Below are 19453 nucleotides of genomic sequence, written 5' to 3' on the forward strand. Positions count from 1 at the left end.
GTTTTGCCAGCTATCGAGATTTGGGGGCGCCTTCGCACTGGACCTGAGGTGTTGTTCTCGGATCGGTACGTAGCTTCCACTGAAGCAGCCGCAAGGGCGCCCTGCCTCTGGGTCCTTCCAATTGGTGAGGTCTGGATGGAGTCAGGGCGATCCAACGAGCCGACCTCGGATCATCATTTTCCCGAAATGGCATAGAATCACCAAAGCTTCATGCGACACGGAATAAGTCATGTTGTCGAAGCAAACATTGCTTTAAGCTCAAATTTCCAATGGATTTTTTTGCGTCTTTGAATCATGTCACGACTCAAAGGCTCCAAACTACATGCCGAATCGCCCCGGCCATGCCAAGACAGGATTCATTAATCTATTCTCAAACACTCAGGAGTATCACGATGCCACCTCCTTTCCTAACCTGTCCAGCTCTTGTGCAATGAATTCTGCTGCATTCACCATTTCCGTACTACCATAAACGACCCTCTTCTTGGCCTTGTCTCCTCCAGCTCGGCTCACCCACTCTTGCAGGTTTCCATATTCATCCATGCTTCCACCGCCAACGGTGAACACCACTGCCTCGCTAAACCCTTGTCGGCGCTGACCAAAGCTGGCCGTCTGCCCGGGTGCTTGCGAACCTGGCATACCACCTGGTGTGCTAGCTCCCGCCCCGGAACGCACCGCACTTGGGGGAGGCATGGTACCCCGAGCGTTGGCGGATCGAGGATCAAAGTAGAGATAGTGCTCCGTCTTGGCGATTGCAGACGAAGAAGCCGATGAAGGATCCATAATCGACTCAACGATCTTGGTGACAGTAAAATCACGATCGGCAGGAAGGAAGTTCTTGACGCCGCTGATGAGACTCTCAAAGTTGGAAGACAGGCCGGTGGGTACGCCGGATTCCTTGAGGCGATCAGTGAGGCGGGATGACATGGATGAGAATCGCCCAAAGAGGTCTGACGATTGGGCTGGCTGAGTTGTGTTGTTGATGGTTGTCAGTTGTGTCATCTTGGTGGTCGCTCGAACCCTGATTATCTATTAGCAAGTGTGGATGGAGAAGCCGAACCAGAAATTCTTACTGTCGGACGTAGGGCAGAGATGAGACATCTGCGCCTGCTTCTGCGAGAGCCTTCTCCAGGCCTTCAAATTCCACTCGGCCGACCTCCTGTTCGGTGCTTAGGTACCAGATGATGAATAGTCGCAGCTTGTCGACGGGGTTAGTGCCCTTGTTGTCATCCTTGATGATCTCCATGATCTGGGCCTTGGTCTGCTTGACAATACCCTCTTCGAGTTGGAAGTAGTTGTCAAGTTGGCGATCCTTGATACCTGTCAACAAGGCTGCCAGGATGTTCATGTGCATGTCGAGGATGCCCTTGCGCTCTCTCATCTCGGGAAGCAACGTTATCGCCGCCTTGAGGTGTTGGGCGCTTGCGCTTGTGTCGTTCTGGAGGTCCTCCAGATCAGTCACGCCGGTCTTTTTCGTAATCGAAGCCGTATCCTCCTTATACTTGGTTAATTCGGCGTCAATATCCTCGGCCACCTGTGGGAAAGGGCTGCCAGCGTTCTTGGCCCAGAAGAAGTCGCTTGCGGTCAAGTCGTAGCCCTTTTTCGATGTGCCTCGTGCTGGGTTTCCCTCTTCCACCGGAGCCTCAATCGTGATTCGGTTCAGCTTCATGTTAAGAACATCATGAACCAGGGACTGGTAGGTCCAAGAATGCGACAGCATGGGTATCAAGTCGACATTGCGGTCTAGGAGAATTAAGACGGGTCGGGAAGAAGGTGTGCCAGAGGATGCGGTTGGTCGAGGACCCGAGAATAGGTTGTCCTTGGAGTTGAGGATGTGATCTCGGAGCTTGCGGTCGAGTCGCGCAGCGACCATCTCCGCCGCGGCGCCCTTGGGGCATCGGATGATGGGGATAACGCCTGCAAACACAATTAGCTTCTTACACGGCAATCGTATTTGCCAAGTATCATACCCATAGTAACAACAACACTGAAGAGTCCGCTCACGATCCTATCCACCACCCGGTCAAGCTCGGCATCACTTGTTGCTGCACTATTCAAAGCCCAATACGTATGCTCGTTCTGCATCCCCAAGCTAAACAGATCCGGCTCGGCGACGATGAAGTTGAGATATTGATCAAACAGCTGGGAGATGTGCTCTGAAGTTCCCGCGGCTGCTGTCTGTGTCGCAAACTCCTCAAGAAGGACGCGGGGCAGGGAGGAGAGGAAGTTGATGTAGGCTGGCGAGTATAATCCCTTTTGCAAGTCCGAAGTGATGGCCTCGAGGTTCTTCGCATTCGGTTCGAGAAGATAGATGACAGGGACATCTGGGATCGGGTGTCTGGAGCCGCCAATGTGCCTGCGCATGATGTTAGTTGACTGTCTAAGAATGCGCTTGACTGACCTACATGTGCATGGTCACACCCATTGACCGCAGGTCACTGACACGCATCACACTGCTGATGACATCTCGGCCCAGATCATCAAACACCAACACCTTCCAGATGGGGTTGCCGTCGGCGTCGAGGATGGGAGCGACGGGGGCAAGCAGACCATTTGCGAGCGCTTCGTCGGCTTCGGCAGACTCGACCGTCTCGTTGAGGTTGAGGATCTTCTTGAGAGAAGCTAGAATATTGTTAACATAAAAGCGAGAAAGCCCTGAGTGTATCGCAACAAACCTATTTGGCGATCGCGCAGGGAGTTCCCTTTGGTGGCCATGGTGGCAGATGACGTCGGCGAAGTTGGAGCTCAAAGCGGTGATGATAGTGGGATGCGCAGTTCAGGAGCTGTCCTGACAAGGGCGAATATATTGGCCACCCTAATGTCGAGGGGGTGCGCAAAAAAAGCAATGAGGAAACTTTGACCCTATGCAGACGAAAAGCTTACTTGCAAAGCGCCAAGCCGAACCCTCACGTCAAGGGCCGTGTTGTTTTAATGCCAGCTTGAGGCCACGATACCGTACAGTAGGTAGGTTGCCAGGCGCTCAGTTGATAGCTCCCGACGGCGCGCAAGCTGGAGCACGGACCGATTCAAGGGCCGACGGTTGGCACAGGCAGAGAGGCAGGCACTTCTGACTTCCAGGGGGAGCAGGCGCAGGCGCGGCTTGTCTGTTCTCCGTGCTTGAGACACGAGTGGGGCCATGCCTGAGACCAAATGGCTGTGTGTGCCTGAGAAATGGGGCCATCGTCCAACACGTCTTGGTCCTCAGTTGCGAAGCCGCCAGGACTTCTTTTTCTACCTACTCTCGACGACACTCCATCAACAACCGCACGCCGGCATCACTCATCGCGACAGCACGCAGCGTCGGCGCTCGGCAGACGAACTGCGCCGGTAGATACTGGTGGCGCTTAAGATTTCGATTCGATTCTTCCGCGTTCACGTCCTCCATCTGGCCTGCGTCTGCTGCCTGCACATTGCTCTACTCTGGCGGACCTCGGCGTGTCGCCCTTGTGCTATCCATCATTTGCCTCCCCGACAGGACACGCCTACGGTTCGATAATGTTGTAAGCGGCGAGCGACTTGCGCAATATACAGATGGGACAGGTTTTCTCTGCACCTCGCGGGTAGGAAGACGGATCAAGTTGCTCACGGAATCGAATCCTTTGTCTGAATCACAGGGTATGCCCAATCCTTAACCCCATCATCCCCCCTTCCCCTCCACAACACGCTCAATCACCTCTGTCGCGTCATTCTTCGCGGCTCGTTGCGCCATCACCATGAATCAAAGAAGCAGCATTGTATCTGTGATTTCTCTATGAAGAATGGAATCAACCACTCGGAATCTGCAGCATTTAAAATTGCAAGATGAGGAGCTGGTGACCACCGCCGTGGAGACTCGCTTTGGAGATAAAGGCTTCTCAGCGCCGTCTTTGCCTTTGCAGCAGCAGAGAGCTGAGCTGCGGCGGCTGGATAACCATGACTTCCAGGCTTGGGCGCAGTGACGAAATCCAGGTATCTGCAATCTGGCGAACCTAGATGCGAACGCGCAGCGCACCTAAGCCGCGGGCGAGTGTTTGATAAAAAAGAGGGCATCCAGAGTCAGGAAAAGGCGCGCCAGCCATTGAGCGAGCGTCCTTCTGCGACGTTGCAGGCCTTGGTCGGGCGACCTGGTGCAGGGGGCCGGGTGATAACATTCAGGTTGCCAGCACCACCAGAACCAGAACGGCCAAGGCCGCGACAGTCTCGCAGGCAGGCTCAGCAGGGACTACGCTAAATGGAGGCGCACGCATCCAGAGATCAGTGGCCCCACCATCAGAAATCTTTCTACAATGCCTCGCCTCGACGAGCAAGGCAATTCCATCGCCACAAGAAGCAAAGCTCTGTCGACGAAAGCCAGTTCATTAATTTGGCGTCCAGCTTATCCATCCCGTTTTCCGGGTCTTCTTTGTCGCCCAACTGGCTGCGCTCGAGCCTTTGTCCGACCGTGGTTCAAGATGGTCCAGCATTTGTTGGTGGTCTCTGCTGGTGGTCCTTTATTCATTCGCTCGCTCGCGCCTTAACTATTGACAGGAATCCAGTCTACAATATTCTTCTTTGATCCAACAATCATTCTTCATACCCACCACCACTCATTTTTTGTTTTACCAGACTCGCTGATGGTTTGCATTTGCTTTCAACAGATTCATTGCCTTTTTCAACACTTCCCGCCTGGACCCTTGTCATCGCTCCCATTGCCGCCTAGCGTTGTTTTATGGTGGGTAACCTGCAGCCATTGGTAGCCGGAAATCCTCCGCTAACAGGAGAAGCCCACCCCAGGTCTCCCTGCAGCGACTCTCTGTGTGTCAGTACTTTCTCCTCCCGTCTCCTGATCAACAGCCACTGGCTGTAAACATGTCTACATCAACGCCTATCCAAGCCCACCACACCCTTTGCATCTTCTGAACCGGGTCTCTCCCGCATTGCATCCATCGTTCGCTTTCGTCCACGCGTCCACACAATCTGCCCATAGCGATGATCGCTAACAACGTGCGTTAGCCTCTATAACTGACATTAATTGATCTTTGAGGCTGCGTTGCTGCCCTGGCGGCTGCCGCCTCAATTATCGCCCTGTTGCAAGATGCAATCCTGGTCCAACAATGGCCAGAATGGCGCTGATGAGACGCAGCAATGGCATAACAACTATGCCTTCACTGGTCAAAATGGTCAATATGATCCTCACCAGGCTTGGTCTCAGCCCATGACTGATCAAGCTGCGTACTCTCACATCAACCCTCAGGATGCTTCTCCATCCAACTTTTTCGACTCTGACCAGAACAACTCGTTTCTCACCAGTGGTCTTCATGGGTCACAACCAAACCAAGGCAATTATCATGCAGGGCATGATTCGCTGGGATTGAACCAGCAGTTCTCGCAGCCCTCTCAAGATGTAATGGATCCAGCCTTCAGCGATATCCATTCGGATCTGTATGGTCAACATGGCAAGATCGACCTGGACAATGCCATGGCTGGCGTTGGCCAGCTTTCGAGCCATCCTCATTCTTCCACATTTTCATATGGTCTGGTTCAACCCAACGAACCCTCCTTCGAATCCCCGATACAGCAGTATTCTCAGCCTCACGTAATACCTCAACCGAGCCGACAACAAAGTCATACTCCTGTTCAGCAGTTTGAGGGTCTTCCTGGCGCTTTCGCCCATGGACATGGTTTCAACCGACCGCCTCAGCAGTCTCCTGTCCAAAACCAGCAGTCATATAGCCAAGCTGCATTCTCCCCTCCAGTGAATGGCCAGACCCCTCAGCCTCAATCGAACGAACAGCTCAATTTTCAACAATCCCATCAACAGGCGCGCCAGCAGCCAACCCAGCAGCCACATCAACCCCAGCAGCAACAAACACAGCAGCCTCAACCATACTCCCAGGCACAATATGCTCCCAAACAGCCCCTTGCCTATTCGCAGACCACTCAACCGATGCCAAACCAAAATTTCCAGCAGCCTGTACATCAACAACAACCGCCCTTCATGACCAACTCTTCACCACCACCTGCTGCAACCCCCCAGTACATGATGCAACAGGCGGTCGTTGATCAAGACGCAGGCGTCTCTCAGCCCAATGTGACCGAACCTCCGGCAAAGAAGAGGAAGCGGGCAGCTAGGAGTGCCCCCGAAACGCCGACGCCTGAGCCTGCAACGATCCATGCCGACTCGCCGGTTGGATCTCCTGCCCTGAGGAAGGTGGATGATATCGACACACTGGCAGCACCGACACCCTCACCCGAAGATGCGCAGCTGATTGCCCAGTTCAACAAACGCCCCAAGGCTGCCCAAGCGAAGCATCCCGCCATCAAGGGCCTCCCGTATCTAATCTATGATGGATCAACGAAGCTTCCCGCCCCCAAAAGCTACGACAAGCTTGCTCCACTTGTCGCTCTCCCCGCCCGCAGCGGACGACAAATGGTTCCCGAGCTTGGATACAGCCTCCCTTGTGAGGTTCAGGGTCGGTTCACAAGTCAATATCGTCCTTCTCCCGATAAGGGCGGGCTGGATGAGAGGCGAATTGAGGCCAAGGTGTTGTTGGATGACTTCGATCGTGCTATGAAGGGGCTTGGTAAACGACGTCCCAAGTATACCGAGTACCCTCATGCTTTCAAAGAGCAGCTCAAGTCGGACGAAGCTTCCAAGAACAAGGCGGAGAAGAAGGCAAAGAGGGAACTGGAGGAGGTGCGCAACAAACCAGTAAGTCCAGAGTTGCATCCCATATCAAAGGACATTGATCTAACAATATTCAGATCCGCTCTGCTACTCGTCCGACAGACCCTGCTGATGCTGCTGCATGGGACACCATTGGGATAGTTCACGTAGAGCAGTCTGTTGCAAGGACGAATGCGCTCATCGCAGGCCGTGTGCAACAAGCGGGCGAATACTTTATCAAGCTTCGTGGTGAGATGAATCGCGCCAAGCAGGAGCTCGACCAAGCCATCAAGGACAAGGAGGCCGAGTCTGAGATTTCAAAGTTCCGACAGGAGTTTGAGAGGAAGAAGGAGATTCTCTATCGAGCTTTGGATGCTACTATCGAGCATGCGGACGACGCGGTTCTGGATAACCTCGGCGGCCACCAGAAGTTGGTTCTGAGTCTGGTGAATGCATTGATCATGTGTATCAAATCGAGCGACTTCTCTGGGAAACTCCCAAAGATCGTCCTCGAGCTTTTTACCCATTTTCCCATGACGAAGAAGATTGCCGAAACAACAAACTTTGAGACGGTGAGGAAAAGGTTTGCCGACAAGGGCGATGCCGAAGTCAAGGAGCTCACTCAGGAAATATCTGCCAAGATCAAGAAGCTCAGGGCGTCCGAACCAGAAACGGCCACCGGGTACACGGGAACCTCGGCTGCCAGCAGAGCAAAGTCGACTTCCAAGTCTGGGAATGATCACTCTGCCAAGCGTGGCCGGGACGAAGAGGCCGACACACGGACTGTGAAGAAGATTGCGATAGAATCAAGCGGCAACTCTCTTAGTAGGAAGCTTGCGCAGCCTAAGATTCAACTTCAATCGGCATCCAAGACGACTGCGGCGAAAGCGGCAGCTGCTTCTATCCTGCCTGGCAAAACCAGGCCCGTGGTCAAGTCTGCACCGAAGCCTGAGCCTAAGGCAGAGAATAAGTCGACAGCGGATGACAAGCCCAAGACAGCTCCCAAGACACCACGCAGTGAGCCCAAGCCCCATGTGCCGCAGAACGGCTCGTCATCAGCAACGAGCTCCTTGTCATCTGGCATTGCCTCGCTTCTTGATTCAATCAATGCTCCCAAGGCCGACTCTCCGGCTGCTCCCAAAGAAACCAATGGTCCTGAAACGTCTGAGACGCCGGAAGAAAAGGCCAAGCGTCTTCGCAAGGAAGCTCGCCGCAAGCTCCGGGTCAGCTGGAAGCCTGAGAGTGACCTTGTTCAGGTCAAAATCTTCCACAAGGAAGAGGCTGAGGATGAAGGTAGAGAGGTCAACATGATTCGCGATGCCGGTGATGATCGGTCTGAGGGAATGGTTCTCAAGCAACGTGCAAACGTGGATGACGAGGATGAGGACGATGATATTCCCTATCAGCCTTGGGTCGGACCTGTTGCGACCGACTTCTCGAGACTACCAGATGATACCCGAAACAAGAACTTTGTTAATCGGGGAGGAAACGTCACCTTTACCACGGATGAGCAGCAGCGCATTGCGGAGAGGGAACAGCGCGAACTCATGGCCATTTACACCGATCCAGACGACATTCCACCAACACCCAAGTCTCCTCCACCAGAGATGGTCGGTAGCAGTGACCGGAAAACTCAGTACTTGCCGGACGATGCCAAGTTTCAAGAGATTCAGCTTCGGTGGCGCGATGAGCAGCAAATGGGGGTCGACGGGGCTCTGTACTCGGCAATCCAGCGGATTGATGCGAAGGAGAACCCGTCTAACCGCCTCGACTCGATCTTGGGTCGCCTCCGGGGTGCGCCTTCAAACCCCTCATCGTCTGCACAGCCTGGTTCCTTGCCCCAGCAAAGCCATGGCACGGCGAATGAGAATTTGCCGATTGTCGCCGGTAATGCAGCTGCAGAACAGGTTCTCACGCTACTCAGATCCGACAAAGTTAAGAACTGGCGGGATCCTGCTCCAGCTACGACCGATGTTTGGCGTACTTACCATTACGCTGATACAGCTACTCGTCTTTGTGGAGGTGCTATTGAGGGCGTAGCTAAGAACTTGGCCAACAAACCAGCTCCAGCCACATCTCCTCCAGAGTGGATTCTGCATGATCCAGAAAAGGTTCGCGAGTGGCAGATGGGCTACAACAAAGAGATGATGGCACGACAAAAGAGAGCGGACGAAGAACGGGCCAGAACCGAAGCTGAAGCCAACGCCTTGCGGACCACTGCACCAAACGCTGCACCTGGCCAACCCCCGGCCAACCCCCAGGACTGGGCAGCATACTATGCGCAGCAGCAAGCATATGCCCCGTACATGGCTCTGCTGCAGCAGATGACTGGTGGTCAGCAACCGGCTCAGCAACAAGCCAGTACAACGCCCCAACAGCAGGGGCAGATTCCTGACAGTCAGCTCCAATCCATCTTGGCGGCTATCAATCAGCCATCACAGCAGCCAGCGCAAGCTCCAGCCTCGAATTCTGCTTCGTATTTGAACCCGAACGATCCATCTTACCAGCAGTACATGATGCTCAGTCAGATGGCTCAAGGACAACAAGCTGCCCCACCCCCGCCTCCAGCGGCGGAACGGGACTGGGAGCGGGATAGAGATCGAGAACGCGATAGAGATCGGGATAGGGAGTGGGACCGGGACCGCATGCACGACAGAGACCGTGACCATGACCGGAACCGTGATGATCACCACGGAGGCAGGGGTGAGCGCGAAGGGAAAGATGGCCGAAGAAAGCGAGGCACGCTGCCGCCGCACAAACCAGCAAACAAAGCACTAATAGGGACGAAGCCTTGCACATTCTGGCAGCAGGGCAAATGCGCCAGAGGAGACAAGTGCACGTTTAGACACGACTGAACAAAAGCACTGCGGCGTCAACTCGCCTGTGATGGTCGTCTGGCGAGACATGCATTTGAGGATTGGGAAGAGGAACATGGTGTATATTATTGTAAACAAAACTCGCATGAACTCCATATCGTTAGCCCGGTGATAGGGGGCTGAATGGTTTCTGATACATTGGCGCCTTGAGCGCTTTCTACGGAGAATAGACGTTTCTATGTTACCTACGTATTCTAAGTTGACATTGTCGTGCATGTGCGTTTAAAGGTGTTTTCACGGGGAGGCAAGCAGCAGCAAACTGAACAACGCAGATTTTGATTGAGTCGACCAATGGTGACCATCTAACTTTTTAACGATTTGATATCATATCCATGTTGGAATCTGCTGGTTTACTCGGCAGCAGCCATCTCAGTGTCACCCTCGCCAGCTCTCTTGACCAGACCACGCAGGCTCAGGTCATAGACGACATCCTCAACCCTCTTGACGTCATACTTGACGGCATCCGCGCGCTTGCGCAGAATGTCGTTCTTGAGGTTCAGCAGCTGGAACCCGGCGAACAGATCCTTGATGAACCCACTAATAACGAGGGGCAGCTCAAAGTCGCCGTGGGTGACGGCGTTGGGGGCCAAACGGGCGAGCTCATTAGTCAGGTCCGTCAGGGAGAGGAGGTACTCTTCGATGGTGAGGTGGAAGGCATCACGGTCTTTCAGATTAGTTGGGACTGGGGAGAGGTCAGTTGGGAGTTTTCTTTGTCTTCATTGGGGATGGGTGACGCACCTTGGAAGACGGCGCCGACTTGCTCGAGCGTGAGGAGGCGGCCGAGAGAGGCGGGCTGTGAGTCTGAACCCAGGCCGCCAAGCCAGGCAGTGTAGACGACGGTGCCGATGGCGTTTTGGACGGTTCTAGCCCACTTGCCGTTGTACCTAGGCGGTTGGGTCAGATTTTGATGCTTTTCAGCTGGTAGACTAGGCAAACGTACTTGTAGTAGGGGTGCTGGCTGGCAACAGCGCTCAGCTCCCCCACGATGGTGACCTCCTCCTTGATGGCATCCTCGATCTGGGACACAAGCGCAGGGTCTGGCACGGTATTGGTCTTAGCAACGTATCACAGACAAGGCGGAGGATGATGGCAAAAAAAAAAAAACTGACAGCGGGCGCGGGGCGTGGAGTGAACGCGCGAGAGCAGGCCCTGGGCAGTAGCGACGGCGCGCTCGAGGCGCTGAATGATCTGGGTGAGGTTATCGCGGACGCGGGTCTCCTCGTCGATCTTCTCCTGGAGGTGGGCGAAGATGGAGGGATCGAGGAGGGGGTTGTCGGAGGACATGGCGGCGGCGGGTTCTTTGTTGTTGAAAGTGGGTGAGGCTCTGCGGATGAGGCTCTGTCTTGGTTTGGAGGTGTTTTCGTTTACGCTAGGGATCTGGGAGCGGGAAGATTGTTTTACCTCGTGGAGAGCTGGAGCAGGGGATGGAGGCTAATGATGGGCACTTTGGAGATGGATTTGAGACGATACACAGCTTACCGTTGTATATTTTGCACCAGCACCTTCCATGGTTCCTCACGTCTACGTGCAACAAATGAGGCGTCACAGCATCGAATCATATCGCATTACGGTCTTCTTCACTACCCAGGCAAGCCTGAGCAAGCAATGAAAAGCGTGAGCTCAACAAGTGTTCGCGTCGCCTGGAGGCAGTGTAATACCAGGGACACTGTGGGCGGAATCATGTGCAAGCACAGAGGAAACCGCCCAAGGTTCAAAAATAGGAATAATCACGATTGGTCTCCTTAGAGACCTTTCAGAGATTAAACTGAAAAGAACAGATACTACACTTGATCTAAGCCAAAAGGCAAAGAGAGCTAAGGAGAAAAGAAAAAAAGAGTAAAATCCTGGGAGGGAGGGCGACCTTATATAGAAGATTTTGCGGGCGGTGAAGGTGACTACTGATTATGTGGTGGCAGAATTTCGACCAATGAGGGGGAAGGGAATTGGGGAGGCTGGAGTGCTGCCTACTGGGAAATTTGGGGCCCACTTGGCGGGCAGGCTACAGGCCTTGCGGTGAGGAGGCGGGACCTTACAGAAAGAAACCTGAGGCTGCAGCTGGAGATGCTTGAGCAAGACGAACGTGGATGTTTCGTTGTTGGTATTATCCAATGTGTGTTCAAGCGGTAGCAAAGACTACAGGTCTGGATTGATATTGTTTGTACCTCGATTTCTTTCAAGCTTCTTGAAGTTATTCGACATCAGCGTGCTGGAAGACATCTAGGGATCTCTGCTTCAGATAACTGCTTCCCGTCAGCCAGGCTGCACCTTCAACAACATCAACGCAAGCAAGATTACCCTGCATCAAGTGGCAGACTTTCAGAATTGACAAGCTTCCCACTCAAATTTCGGTTGTAATAGCCTATCCCCGGTGATACCAATCACAGTTTGCGCCCTGATACCAAGCGCAAAAGTTACAGACTCCGTCAATATTTGGCCCACAGCAACATTCATCGTTCAGCCTGATCCAGTGCGTCTCGCCCTCAAATGCTCGTGTACCCAAAGAAATATCCCAAGAAAAGGTGATATATCAGAGCCTTTTTATTGATTTATTATCGTATTGTTGTTATTTCCCTATGGCTACTCCCGGGATAGGACTTGTTAATGTCTCTGAGATCTCATTTCCTTCCCTAGGCTTTGTGTCCACCATCATGTCGCTTCCTCATGTGGAGGTGCTCGGCTCGAGAGACCTCCAATCGCATGGTCTTTGAACATGTGCTAACAGAGACTGCAGTGGGACGCGGTACGGCGGTGTGCAACTCTCCACAATGTCTTCGGTACCCATCATGTTGTAGCCAAGGCGGAGGGATAAGCTCTGACTGACGAGCCTTGCGACTGGTGATGGCTTCCGTGATGGATCCAAGCTCGAGCGCACAGAGTCGGGGCCTCCAGTTCTCTGTGTGCTGGTGACCTGTTGACTGACAGCACGAAGGCCTCATCCATTTCCCACACTGTCCCAAGGGGCGCTGATCCACGACAGCTGCTGTCAGAGAGCGACGTCAATACCCTCTCTGATACCGAATCGAACGAAATACCCGTGATGCGTCTTTTGAGTGAGGCCTTATTACTTGGCGAACAGGATACGTACTGCCCAGTACGAAACCATTGGATCCCGCTGAAGAGCGGCTCGTCCTCCGATCCTTCTAAGACACTGTTGGTCGTGGGAGAGATCTACTAGCGAGCATTCCGTACGTCGGCGAAAGCGTCATTGGCTCTGTTTCTCAGCCAGTGATTTAGCTATGGCAAGAGTGTGCAACTATTCCCGCAAGTGTACAGCTGGCAGCATTCCCAATACGGGCCAAGCAACCAAGATCTTGATGGACCAACAGCCGAAACATTGAGCTTAGAGTGCACCACATGACAAGTCATAGCGTGCCACTGAGCGACAACAACACCATAAACTTCGACATAACTGGACGCAACTGAAGCTCGGATATGCTGGTCCCTTCAGCTGAGTCCATAGCTCGCGCAAATATTGGGGGTGGGCTGCAGGGTGGGAATTGGACGGGACCAACAGGTCCCCTGGAACACTTAGAAGGAGACTGTATTTGCTTTTGCAAGAACCTCTTGATGACGTTCGTGAAGGAGTGATCACGTTCCTGGCCTGATTGCAGGGCTGAACTGACTCTACACTCAAACGAGATGGCGAAACTCAACTGTTGCGGGACGATGATACGAGATCCCAGTTCGGTGCTTGTGTAACGGGCAAGTCACATTCCATGCTATACCCGGATGTCGCGCACCAACTTGTGGTTTCTACCCGTTCTTCTAGAAAAGCATCCCCGTGGACAAGGAATCCCCCGCCTGACAGCCACAATCCAGACGTTCCCGAATCAGGTAACCACTGTTCGCAATGAAGAAGGTCATGGCACTTATGGAGGAATCTCTTGCACATGGCTGAGGTGAAATTACGCTCCGACCCAGGCTGTCGGGACTGTTGGATTGCTGTTGGTGGTGCGTACCACGAACAATATCAAGACATGGCTTAGTATTGTTCTCTACAGCCACCTGCCGGATCGGGCGGAAGAGCAGCCACAACTACAATACGGCTTGCGATTGGAGCAAGGGTATTATATCGAAAAAAGAGATATACGATATGATGATGATGTTGTTGTTGCTGAGTTGAGGATATAAAGACTGGCGATGCGCAGGAGTGGTGTTGAGGACAAGACAAGCTCTCAAGATCATCTTGACGAGCAACATCAACCTTTTCACCATCTTCGACACTAAAAATTTGAAGCCATGATGGCTGTCAGCCTTCTCAGAACTTGGGGGTTTCTCCTCATCGCTGCGACAGTCGTGGCAAGACCTGTCGTGGTTGAATCACTGGACGAGACTCCTGAGGGTTGGGAGGAATCCAGCTCTCCTGCCCCTGACAAGCCTATTGAGCTCTCTATCGGCCTTGAGTCTGAGGATTACCTCCTTCTCGAGCGTACTCTCAGCGAAATCTCGGACCCCTCTCATGCCAACTATGGCAAGCACCTCTCACGCGACGCCGCCAAAGCCCTGCTCCACCCCTCTCGCGATGCTACGGAATCTGTCAAGCGCTGGCTCTCTGATGCTGGTGTGCCAGAGCACCACATCCGTGATGAAGGCCAGTGGCTTCATATTCGAACCACGGTCGGCCAGGCCGATAGTCTTCTCAGCACCCGCTTCGACATCTTTGCTCGCGACGATGAACAAGTTGTGAGAACGAGACAATACTCAGTCCCCATCGAAGTCCGCGACCATATCACCACCATCCAGCCCACAACCTTCTTCCCCAGCGAGAAAAAGGCGCCCGCCGTTGAGGACCTGACATCCTTGGAGAAGAGGGAGGAAGTCAACGAAGCGAGGGCCTACTGCAACAACAACGACGGCAACCATGGTGGTAATGGTCCAATTGACCTGCAACAGTGCAAAGCACAGCTCACCCCAGAATGCTTGCGGAAGATCTACAAGATGCCTTTGCGTAGCTACCCAAGTGCACACCGAAAATCGGAGTACGGCATCATTGGCTTCCTTGAGGTAAGCTACCTTGTTCACTTGAGACGTGTTTACCCTAACATACTTTGTGTAGCAAAATGCCCAGTTTTCCGACCTTGAAGAGTTTCTCAAACGGTTTGCGCCCGACTTGAAGGGCGCCAACTTCTCTGTCTCTCTTGTCAACGGAGGGCTGAACCAGCAAACCCACAACGTTGCTCAAATCGAAGCCAACATGGATATTCAGCACGCCATCGCACTCGCCGACAAGGTGCCCGTTCGATTCATCTCTGTTGGGGGTATGAACCCAAACCTCATCCCTGATCTCGAGTAAGTGCAATTGGATGTAAAACTGCTACTAGGGCTAACAACAAAATAGCTTCCAGGCGATCAATGCAACCAATAGACAGTACCCCGAACCCTGGCTCGAACTTCTGCAATACCTCCTCAACCTCCCTAACTCGAACCTTCCCAAAGTCATCTCTCTCTCATATGGATCGAATGAGCAGCACATCTCAAAGTCCTATGCTCGCCAAGTCTGCAACATGTTTGGCCAACTTGGCACTCGCGGCGTGTCAGTGATTGCAGCCGCTGGTAACACAGGACCAGGCTTTTCTTGCAAGTCCAACGACGGGAAGAATAAGACCAAATTCCTCCCTACGTTCCCAGGCGCATGTCCCTATGTGACCTCTGTGGGCGGCACAGAGGGAAATAGCCCGGAAATTGCCTGGTCCCGATCTAGCGGTGGCTTTTCGGAAGTCTTCTCGCGTCCTTGGTGGCAGGAACAGACTGTGAAGTCGTATCTCAAGAAGCACGGCAAGGAGTGGAAGGGATACTACACCCCCAACGGTAGAGCTTACCCAGATGTGGCGGCTCTTGCATGGAACCACCAGATCATGCTCCGCGGCAACCAGACTTTTGGTGGTGGAACAAGGTACGTTTCCTTGCCTGTGGTTCTGTACGAACCTGGTAACACGGGTGCTGACACAGGATACAGCGTCGCAGCTCCAACATTTGGCGCCATGATTGCTCTCATCAACAATGAGAGATTCAAGAAGGGTAAGCCCCCGATGGGTTTCCTGAACCCTTGGCTCTACAAGACTGGCAAGGCAGGCTTCACCGAGTAAGTGCCCATTTCATCGTGCCTTGATAGCCCCCTAACAGTGTTTAGCATCACCCAAGGCAAGTCTGTGGGCTGTACGGGTGAGAGTTACATTCGACTTCCTTCGCCCTTAATCCCCAATGCCGGTTGGAAAGCGGTCAAGGGATGGGATCCCGTGACTGGTTGGGGTACCCCTCTGTTTGATCGGCTGCAGAGACTGGCTACCTAGGAGGAGTCCGTCCACTTTCAAGACGATGGATCGTTCCGGAAGGGTTACATCATTGAGGAGGAGCCCAGCGGTGGTGACTAAGTCCCTGGGGGATGTTACGTCTCTTGAATGGCCCTTAGGGCTTGTCGAGCAAGTATAGACCATCCATATTGGATAACTTGAGGTGATGGTATCAGCCCCTTGGGCTGGTGGAGGGCTGATTCAATAGACTGGGATGGAATGATTGGTAGGCGAGCGAATACAGAAATCAAGTTGCTGCGACAGAATCTGATGTGACCCCTTGAACTGCGATACCCCCTTTCATGAAATTGACTACCTATTGCTTGCTATAGAGAACATGAGCGGCAACTGAGGTCTTTGACGGTTACTTTCACCCCCATCTCGCCTCTCAAGGAAAACAGGTTCCCATTTCTTAAGCACCAAAGACCTTGTTCCAATCCTGCTTCTTGAAATAGTCCTCAGAAGTCTCAAGGGATGGGGGAAACTTCAACTAAATCTGGTATAAGCAGCCATTCGTAACACTTTGCGGGTAAACTTACGTCTCGGGGATGAGTCAGAGTAGGGTCATCTCTGCCCTCGTAGCCAAACTCGTTAAAGTAGGCAAAGTTGTCCTCAAGCTCAGCCTTCAAGTCTTCAGGAACGCCAGGAGGGAAATGGCTCTTGGGGAGGGTGATGACTTCTGCCCTGAGGCCCGTGGCCCTTGTGAGTGCATCAGCCGCCTCACGGGGCGAGATCCATTCTCTGTAGCCGATGAGGTTGACGCCCGCGGGCTGCTGCAGGAGGGCCTTGACAAAGGGGCCGGAGTCTTCTTCGGCGGCGATGAAGGGGAGCTTGACGTCTTGCTCTATGTGTCCGATGAACTGGACGACTCCGTCGGCGTTCTAAATATGTTGGTAATGCTTGTGAGCCATAGGGGCTTGGGCTACTTGCCTTGATGGGTTGGGTAAGGGGGTTCTGGACAAAGTTGCTCAGGAAGAGACCTGCCTGGTAGACGCTGGTCTTGGCCCAGAGCTCGGGGTAGGTCTTCTCCGCGTACACGACCGCCCTGGCCTTGGAGTCAAAGTGATATACGTGCTTGTACTTTCCCTGGGACCACTTTGTCGCATCTGAGAGTGCTGAGATGATGAACCGCTCGAGAGTCGAGGCCTTGGCAGCCTCGTCGATGACGTTCTTGAGCTGCTGCGTCTCATGCTCACCAGCCCACTCATTAAGAGCCTGCCCCGGATTGGCCTTTTCTCTGTTGGCAGGGTCTCCATACAGACCCCAAAAGTCGCTGACGGCAAAGATGGTGTTGGCGCCCTCAAACGCAGCCGTGAGAGTAGACGGCTTGTCAATGTCGGCCTCGACGACCTCGGCACCACGAGATGCGAGGGCTTGGGCTTTGGCGCTTGAGGCGTTTCGGGTGAGGGCGCGGACTTTCCACTCAGGGTCTTGGAGGAACGTGGTTGCAACGGAGCCGCCTTGGTTGCCAGTGGCCCCGAGGATGACGATGAGCTTCTGAGAGGACATTTTGAAGGTTGCGATGTATTGAGATTTGTTGTGAGGATGTTGGATGAACTGATGAGATGTGTTGTATACAATTTCTTGAGGCCATGGCCTTCTTATATGTCTCTTCCTGTCTAGTTGATGACTCTCCTAAGGAGGTGCGATAAGCCTCCGGGGCGGTCGCAACAGGGGACACAAGTCAACCATAGTTAGTTGTATTAGGGATCCATGATCGCGCACGAAGCTACACCAGTATATAAAATGCTCAGCGAATATAAACATAACAGATCACGACATTACTCCGCCGCTGCTGAGCTCATTCTGTTAGCGCTCTAACACAGCACTGGGGCCGGATACAGAGCGGAGGCTTATGACAGTTCATGGAATACTTGAAGCTTTACCATGATACAACCCATGGTTACTATCGCGATTATACGCCCGATCCACAAGTTCGAACAGAGAATTACCACTTTCGTCAAGCCCACGCCGGTTCGCATCTCACCATTCCCGCTCCCCCCTGTCACCAGAACGCCACGTCCGCTCCTTGTCCGCTCGCTCCGCAAACTCCGGCGGCCGTCATTGGGTCGGAAGGTTTGCGCAGGGACAATAAACTACCGAGTGGCTGACGGGATCGGGGCAATACAACGGGTTTAGTGGGTTTAAGAGCCAGGTCTGCATGAGCCGGAGTGGAGGAACTGTCGAACCGTGGCGCTGTGAGGTGACGAGGTATGTAAGGGATAACGTTATGTTTCTGGGATGATTGGAAATCTAGGGAGTTGATTGACGAGCACGAAATAGGGACTTGTCCCCGCGAAAAGATGTGAGAGCCGTGCCATGATACTCGCTGGCTGTATGGAGCGAGGGTGTTTCCTACTGCTGGAGGGCCACCGTTAAGCAAGATTGTCGAACTTGAGATCTTCGTTAAAGAGCCATTAAACAATAACTAAATGCTCTTTAAAGTACTTCTTTCTATATACTTGGATGCCTTGGGATTGGCAAGAGAGACGTTGATGGAAATGTTCAGGTGACATGGTTGACACTGCCAACTCGATGACAGGTGTGACTCCTTACGAACTATTTGGCTTATTCCTATTGTACATCATCATGATGTCTCTAGAAGAGGCCACCGACCACTAGCCTATTCTTGTGTGTCAAAATCTGTGCTGCAGCTAACATCCTTCCAATCCTCAAGGATCTTCAACGTCTCATCGCACTTATTCTTCACAACCTCATACCCATCCGCTCCAAGAGCGATCCTGAGGGGCATCTCCCTGCCCTTAGCAACTCCCTCACCGCGCACAAGGTCAAGCACAATCGAGACGCCTTTCTTGGGGTCTCCAGCCTGGTGCCCACTCCTGTTTGCCAAGTACTCATCGAAATCCTTGGACCGCTGGGCGTAGTCTGGGATCTTAGACGGCTCGTTCTTGAGGTTTCGACTGGACAGGAGCTCGGTCCTGAACTGGCCCGGCTCGACGATCAGAGTACGGATGCCAAAGTGCGTCGTCTCCCTCCACAAACTCTCGGCCATGCCTAATGCCTGTTAGGGATGGGTCTTTGCTCAGAGCGTTGAGTCTTACCTTCGAGCGCAAACTTGGTACCAGAGTACCCGGCGTTGAACTCGTAGCCATGAAATCCGGAAATGGAGCTGATGAAGACGTTGGTGCCGGTGCGACGCTCTCTGAAATGGGGGAGCAGAGCCTTGGTGACTTTCAGAACGCCAAAGACGTTTGTGTCAAAAGCCTGACGGAACTGCTTGTCTCTGCTCTGTGTTAGCGGAAGCCTCTTGTGTGTGAGGATGTGACTTGCGAGAGATCTTCCCATGCACCCCCCAGGATAAAGCCGGCGTTGTTGACAAGGACGTCAATGCGACCATGGATGCTCATGGCCTTTTGAATGGTGTCGCTGATGGTACCTTGATCATCGGTGACGTCCAGCTTCATGACAGAGGCGCCGGCTTTACTGAGGTCGTCAAGGGTCTCGACCCTACGAGCTGTGGCGATGACATGATCCCCACGACTCAGGATCTGCTGAGCAAAGATTCGGCCAAAGCCGGACGAGCAGCCAGTGACAAGCCAGACAAGAGGTGCCATATTGAAGATGTTTTTCAGTAGGACAAGAGGTGAGATGCCAGTGATGGATATGGGGGTTCGGTTTCGCGGATGGCCGCATTGGCTGTTATT

General features: G+C 53.2%; 6 protein-coding genes across 6 annotated transcripts; 2 read left to right on the top strand and 4 right to left on the bottom strand.

Moving 5' to 3' along the window:
• Positions 1 to 387: 387 nt before the first annotated feature.
• Positions 388 to 2712, bottom strand: LRP88_02602 (syntaxin-binding protein; the record flags this gene model as incomplete). The annotated part of the gene is made up of 5 exons (XM_083239246.1): positions 388 to 1018; positions 1071 to 1914; positions 1968 to 2353; positions 2403 to 2619; positions 2673 to 2712. The coding sequence occupies 5 exons, from the start codon at positions 2710 to 2712 to the stop codon at positions 388 to 390; spliced, it is 2118 nt and encodes a 705-aa protein (XP_083104376.1).
• A 2338-nt stretch (positions 2713 to 5050) lies between these two features.
• Positions 5051 to 9477, top strand: LRP88_02603 (uncharacterized protein; the record flags this gene model as incomplete). Its single annotated transcript, XM_083239247.1, has 2 exons — positions 5051 to 6667; positions 6721 to 9477. The coding sequence occupies 2 exons, from the start codon at positions 5051 to 5053 to the stop codon at positions 9475 to 9477; spliced, it is 4374 nt and encodes a 1457-aa protein (XP_083104377.1).
• A 371-nt stretch (positions 9478 to 9848) lies between these two features.
• Positions 9849 to 10782, bottom strand: LRP88_02604 (Translin; the record flags this gene model as incomplete). Its single annotated transcript, XM_083239248.1, has 4 exons — positions 9849 to 10180; positions 10237 to 10382; positions 10439 to 10535; positions 10608 to 10782. The coding sequence occupies 4 exons, from the start codon at positions 10780 to 10782 to the stop codon at positions 9849 to 9851; spliced, it is 750 nt and encodes a 249-aa protein (XP_083104378.1).
• A 2955-nt stretch (positions 10783 to 13737) lies between these two features.
• On the top strand, positions 13738 to 15869 carry LRP88_02605 (Pro-kumamolisin, activation domain-containing protein; the record flags this gene model as incomplete). The annotated part of the gene is made up of 6 exons (XM_083239249.1): positions 13738 to 14502; positions 14555 to 14787; positions 14837 to 15391; positions 15455 to 15580; positions 15629 to 15734; positions 15789 to 15869. The coding sequence occupies 6 exons, from the start codon at positions 13738 to 13740 to the stop codon at positions 15867 to 15869; spliced, it is 1866 nt and encodes a 621-aa protein (XP_083104379.1).
• A 386-nt stretch (positions 15870 to 16255) lies between these two features.
• On the bottom strand, positions 16256 to 17297 carry LRP88_02606 (NmrA/HSCARG family protein; the record flags this gene model as incomplete). Its single annotated transcript, XM_083239250.1, has 3 exons — positions 16256 to 16272; positions 16324 to 16656; positions 16715 to 17297. 3 exons carry the CDS (start codon positions 17295 to 17297, stop codon positions 16256 to 16258), a joined length of 933 nt encoding a protein of 310 aa, XP_083104380.1.
• A 1114-nt stretch (positions 17298 to 18411) lies between these two features.
• Positions 18412 to 19363, bottom strand: LRP88_02607 (uncharacterized protein; the record flags this gene model as incomplete). Its single annotated transcript, XM_083239251.1, has 3 exons — positions 18412 to 18810; positions 18861 to 19030; positions 19099 to 19363. The coding sequence occupies 3 exons, from the start codon at positions 19361 to 19363 to the stop codon at positions 18412 to 18414; spliced, it is 834 nt and encodes a 277-aa protein (XP_083104381.1).
• Between the last annotated feature and the right edge of the window lie 90 nt (positions 19364 to 19453).

This window comes from Fusarium phalaenopsidis (assembly GCF_050370095.1).
Source record: "Fusarium phalaenopsidis strain FUZ10S chromosome Unknown contig_32286, whole genome shotgun sequence".
NCBI classification, from domain to species: Eukaryota; Fungi; Ascomycota; class Sordariomycetes; order Hypocreales; family Nectriaceae; genus Fusarium; species Fusarium phalaenopsidis.